Source organism: Nelumbo nucifera, chromosome 2, assembly GCF_055504915.1.
Source record: "Nelumbo nucifera cultivar China Antique chromosome 2, China Antique-T2T, whole genome shotgun sequence".
NCBI lineage: Eukaryota > Viridiplantae > Streptophyta > Magnoliopsida > Proteales > Nelumbonaceae > Nelumbo > Nelumbo nucifera.
Window position 1 is genome coordinate 47,286,745 of NC_142650.1, and position 5,875 is coordinate 47,292,619.

The following is a 5,875-nucleotide window of genomic DNA, read 5'->3' on the forward strand; positions in this document are numbered from 1 at the left end:
GTGTTTTATTGAGTATCTTCTCCTCACCTCAGTTAGGGCTGCCAACATACTTCAAAAGTTCCGCATCCAACCCAATTATCTTGTATTTGGATAATGTGTTTACATCCAAATCAAATTTTACAATTTATATCCAGTTAGTTAAACGGATCGGATGTGATTTTAAGTCCATCTGATCTAGTTAAAAATCAACTCTTATCATTTTATAATATTTATTGATTTTAATAAGGAGTTAATATAATTATATATAAATATAAAAATAAATAATTTCATATGTTATATTATACAAAAAATTATGTATAATAAATTAAATATTTCATATATTTATTTATTTATTTATTATAAATAAGTTAAAAATAAAACATTTATTCTTTATTTTCAAGACTAAAGCAAAATGAAATTAAGTCCGAATCCGATCCAAATCCCATATGATTCAAATTCGATTGAAATCTTTTCGGATTTTCATGTTGAATAATCGGATCGGATTAGATTTTTCGGAATACTGCCCTTCACCGGCTTCAGTCAGTGCAAGTTCATGTTCACACCGTTCAAATAATCTCTTATTTTGCATAGCTTTGAGAAAATCTTCCCATAAAATAAAGTACATAAGTACTAAGATATTCTCAATACGAGGCTGTAAAAGGTGTTCGAATGTGGAATATCTCCTCAGAACTCAGAAGCCGAACTCGCTGCTGAAGTCTATGTAATTTCAATGGTGGTTTCACCACACACGTCATTCACATTTTGGCGAGTCCGGATTACCTCGTAATAAAACACGTTCCAACCCTCTACCAACGTCAGCTTACACCGCACATCTCATATATGGCGGGTCCAGTCTCATTGTAAGATGTGTGGTGTGAGATGATGTTGGTAGAGGGTCGGAACGTATTTGTTGGCAGAAAATCTCAATTCCGCGCTCTCCGCCTTTATGGATTGTTTGGCGCTTCTCGTCTCAAAAGTGACAACCCGATTTGAATAACAAGTACGGCCCACCATTTCCCACCAGCACCCAGACCAGACTCGACAATTTTAGCCAATCAGCACAAAGTAGGTTATGAAAGAAGCCAATAGGTGAAGGATAAGGTGCCGGCTTGGATAAATGCTTCTTTCTACCAAAAGCCGCGATATTTTTGCAAGTTTTTTACCTCATTCACTTTCCCAGTTCCCACGGCGCATCCATTGATTAACCAAACTCTATCATATCATCTATTTTCTCTACAGAGACACGAACACCCCATACTCGCACATACACAGACACAAAGTAACAGAGAGAGAGAGAGATGGGAAGATACAATTCTTTCTTGAGGAGTCCAAAACAGGAGGAACAACAAGTGCCTGACACTGCTGCGGCTACCGAAGAATCATCAGAAAGCAAAGCCGTTCACTCGTTTACCAGGGAAGGATACAATATCATGGGCGAATTGGAAGACATCTTAGATGCCGAGGACGACGACGAGAAGTTTGCAGGGCAGAATTTGTATGATAACTTTAAGTGGGATTTCATGGACTGGGCGGAATTCCCTGATCGTGGACAGCTCAAAGAAGGTGATGACGATGAAGTTGAAGATGACAACGTTGAGATAGGCCACTGGACGACGAACAACTCTACGGAACTCTCCGAAGATCAAAGCCATTACGCTAATGTTATAAAAAGAGAAACAGTCGTTCTTTGGGAGGAGGATGAGGAGAAACTCATGTCTTTGAACCTGAATCTTAATTATCAGAATGTTCTGGATGCATGGTCAGACAGGGGTTCGCTTTGGGCCGACGATACTTCTCTTTCCATGGTTAACCACAACTTCGTACGTATACATATTCAAAAACTAAAGGAAAATTTTTCATGCTTCTATTTTGATTTCATTTTCAAGAAAATTATACAGTAAAATGGACTGACTTCCAAAACTGATGTCTGTCTTTTAGACATCACAGACTTAAATGAGTTACTAGTACTACTTCTTTTATTGTTTGACCATTAACAATACATCTTATTTATTACAGATAGGAGAGGTGCCTGTAATGGAAGAAGAGAGATTAAGAAGAGAAGCCAGGGTTCTTAGATACAAGGAGAAGCGGCAGAACAGGCTCTTCTCTAAGAAGATAAGATATCAAGTGCGCAAACTCAATGCAGAGAAGAGACCCCGACTCAAGGTTAATTTGTCCTTTTTTCTTTCTTTCTTTCTCTTAAGTATTTTGGTTCAGAGTGGAATGGAGTCGAACCATTAATTTCACAATTCACATTTCAATGAGGGGTGCACCATGTGAGACCATCTTCTATAACCAATTTCAGATTTGTTTCTCTGGGAGAAGCTAGCTAGCGATCTAGCTATACAGGTATACAGTTAATGGTGTCTCTGGATTCCAATCCGAAGTGGAAAAAAGATGCTGACGCGTCATTTGTGGGGAACCCTCCAATTGGAGTTCTTCATTTTTATTTAATCTTCATCATTTTATAGGTTAAATTGACTTTATAATTTCGGTGCAGGGTCGTTTCGTGAAGAGAACACTACCGGCCGACAAGATACTCAGATGACGAGAGCCAGAACCAGAAATATCTGGAAAATATCTCACCAATTGTGTAGATCTTTTTGATGTCGTACCCACTTTATTATTATCAAACACTTTTGTGCTTTATCACCATGAAAATATCTCAATTCTCAAGGCAAGGGTAAACCTTTTTGGCACTTTTTTCATTTAATTAGTAGAATTATGGAAACGGAACTGAAGTCACTCACTCACTCATGCATGATCCGTGGGCCCTACCCAAACCGCCCACGTGGTAAACATGACAATTTCAATTTGGTCCAATCCATGCCCGAATGGTCCCGAATCAAGATGCTGGTGGTGGTCCACAGTCCACACTATATTTATATTATATTGCATTGAATTTTCAAAGATAATTACAAGGGGTAGACTTGCCATTTCAGATTTCGTGTCTATGACTCTCTCCAATTCTTCATGTGCCAAGATCATCAGAAACCGCCATTTTAGTTACAGACTTACAGTCTGTCCAAGTCCAAGAGACCAAGCTTGATCTAAACCATGCGTCCATGCCCCACGTCTCTGTAGTCTCTACTCTGTACCCACACACCCACTGAATATCATTTACTGTTTCATACGTAATTGGTAGGTGTTCCGTGCTAGTTCATATTGTATCGTTCGTGAGCATATATTTGGGCTGGGATCAGTGGACTTAAGGTTGTATTTGGCATTCCTTATTTTAATAACTTTATCTTCTTTTTATAATTAAAATGTGAACATAGTTTTTAATTGTAAAAAGGAGGTGCCAGATACAGCTTTAGTTTGGTTTGAATGGTGGCAGCTCCTGATATTGTCATAAGCGTATGGATGGGCATGGTTGATTATAGGGACAGAGGATGCATAGTTACAACCTGGGCCCCCATCATGTCCCCACCAGCTGTTGTTACATTGTTGGAACATTTTATTTTTCCAACTGTCAGTGTGATATAGTGAAAATGTATAGGTGCTATCAAGTTGTAGTCTGGGTTTTCGTCCAACTCTCCAACTAATCTCCATCATAGGAGGACCCATTTAACGGTGGTGGGTTTTAATCATCTGAATCAACTCAATCAAGTTCAAATCGCTAGTCATGGGCCCTGGTTACAGCTTACAGTTTTTTCTCTGTCCCTGTACCTACGCTTTTGCCATCTTACAATCTACTATTGTTGGGTTTGGATCATCTTAACATAAAAAAAAAAGAGAAAATTTTCGAATTAAACAAGCCCAAACGTAGCTCAGCTCAACTCATCCAAGGTTATAATCCAACAGTCCAACTATTTGGGTTGGGGTCTGCGCGCAATTAATTAAGCAAGTCGAGCACGAGCGTGTCGTATAGTATACTCTATACTGCTCACTACTCAGTGAGTCTATCCTGCGCAGTCAGCACATGTCCAAGATGAGCCCAACCCAGCTATTAATTGGTTCAGGAGGCTGATTCAATCTCGGCCAAACTTGGCTCAGATTGGTTGGTTGACAACCCTACTGTGAAAATCAAAACCGTCTTCCGAGGAACTACGGCAGGCTTATTTAATTGCATGCAAAACTAACATTTCTGCAATAATTCCGATTATTTTTTGGCATTAACCATCATTCATATCTGCATGTACGTATGGTGTATCTATAAATCCTATTATGATCCAGATTTCTCTTATCTTATCGCAATTCCTTCATTCTAGCCTGCTATTTCCGATTATTGTTCACTGTTCGTAGGTCGTTTCACTTCAAATCATGGTTTTCAAAACCGGATCGGATGGTCGAAGTGAAAAACCGGAAACCGGCCAGTTGATTGGTTCTAGTTTTCTCCAAAACCCAATTTTCTCTAAAAGCAGTTGATTTTGGTCAGCAAATCTCTGACTCGGGTGATTAATGTTTGAACGATTTTGAATGTTTTTTTTTTATTTTTTATTTTTTATCAGAATAGGTCGATCATTTGGTTCAAATGATTGAATTGTTTGACCCAGTAACTGGACCTCTGATCGATTCGGTCTCTGGATCGATTTTAAAAACCATGCTTCAAACGAAACCGTAATATACCTCGCATCAGTTTCATTAGATGACTAATCATCTGATTTGGTTTTATTTGTATAAGATCTATTGCCTCGCTTCAAGAAAAGCTTCTCTCTACTCTCTACTGTCATCTCAAGTGTAAGAGACCTTCGCACAAGCCAATTTTTAGTGTTAACTGATAATCGAATTACTCCATCTGACTGAATCTTGACGGTGGCCGTGTTCTAACTTCCAATACTCCAGACATGGGACAAATGGCAGATTATGGGCCCCGTATTCCAAAGCCCAGGCCCTTAGTCTTAAAACTGACCTACTTTATGCATGCACAAACATTCATGTCCCTGGTGGGTACGTAGTCAGCGTCCTAGTCACGGTTCTGCTGTCTAGATGGGCACAGATATTTCCAAGGGAAAAGTACGAAAACACCGATGCAGAATTCTGAATTCTAACCCCCTACAACTAGCTCTCTCCCCCTATAAATCACATTCTGCCCATGAATTTAGCATCAATTCACAGTCAGGATGCATTTCCCTTATACTTTGGGCCTAATAAATTCTGATCTAGGCTGATTGGTACTTCTCCCTATTTCCAACTGGTCTCCTATCATATGGCCGAATCAAGTCCACGTAGCTAGATATCACGTGAAAAAAGAATCCAACTGGTGGGGCACAACACTGATTTGACTTTTGAGGATCCGTTTCAAAAGACTGGAGAGTAATTTTATTGGCCTTAATTTTTTCTTTTTAATTAGCATTTGCTTGGTTTGGATTTTGGGTGGTCCTACACTTGTATAGAAGGTGGTTAAAGGCAATTTATCTAAGAATGGACCAATGGTTGCATTGTGGAGCTAAAAGATGGCTTTCCTTTTCCTTCTGTTCGAACTGATCAATCCAAAGAAATTGCTTTGTATGGAGTGATGATGATGGAAATCTACAATGAAGAAGGGTCTATGTCATATCCATGTTGAATTGCACTTGGATCGGAATATTTCAATCCTGCGATTGGCAAGATTCAAAATGGATCATAGTCTTCTACTCCACCGACCCCATTTTCTAGAGGAAACGTGGCTTTGTTATTGCATTAGCTTTAGCCTTTATGTTCTTTCTCTTTCTGGCCCCTTAAACCCTTGTTGAGGTGGACAATACGTTCTGAGTGAGAGTTGATACCCATGTGGATGTGGAAAAGAATCTGCATTCTTCATTTGCTTCACCTGGGAATAACAATAGATAATTGGGCACTAAAGGGGGAAAAAGTGACTCGGACAGATGACATGCTACCTGTGTCACAAGTCATAACGTTATCTGTGGTGGCTATGCCAACCATTGACACATTCCATAAATTGTAAATATCCTAC

The 5,875-nt window shown here is 39.2% G+C and overlaps 1 protein-coding gene across 2 annotated transcripts; it reads left to right on the forward strand.

The window, feature by feature from the left end:
• Window positions 1-1,124: 1,124 nt before the first annotated feature.
• On the forward strand, window positions 1,125-2,692 carry LOC104602523 (uncharacterized). 2 transcript variants are annotated; one of them, XM_010266247.2, is made up of 3 exons: window positions 1,126-1,799; window positions 1,996-2,145; window positions 2,480-2,692. In XM_010266247.2, exons 1-3 carry the CDS (start codon window positions 1,278-1,280, stop codon window positions 2,525-2,527), a joined length of 720 nt encoding a protein of 239 aa, XP_010264549.1. In that variant the 5' UTR covers window positions 1,126-1,277; the 3' UTR covers window positions 2,528-2,692. The 2 variants fall into 2 exon arrangements, with proteins under 2 accessions (XP_088755393.1, XP_010264549.1); XM_088899267.1 differs by lacking the exon at window positions 2,480-2,692 and having other exon boundaries at window positions 1,125-1,799; window positions 1,996-2,468.
• Window positions 2,693-5,875: the final 3,183 nt, after the last annotated feature.

What these genes read in the sequence shown, in the direction of transcription:
- LOC104602523 (XM_088899267.1), top strand. Translation starts at nt 1,278, where the DNA reads ATGGGAAGATACAATTCTTTCTTGAGGAGTCCAAAACAGGAGGAACAA. An exon ending in CCATGGTTAACCACAACTTC is followed by an intron (nt 1,800 to 1,995) that starts GTACGTATACAT and finishes TATTTATTACAG; the next exon opens with ATAGGAGAGGTGCCTGTAAT.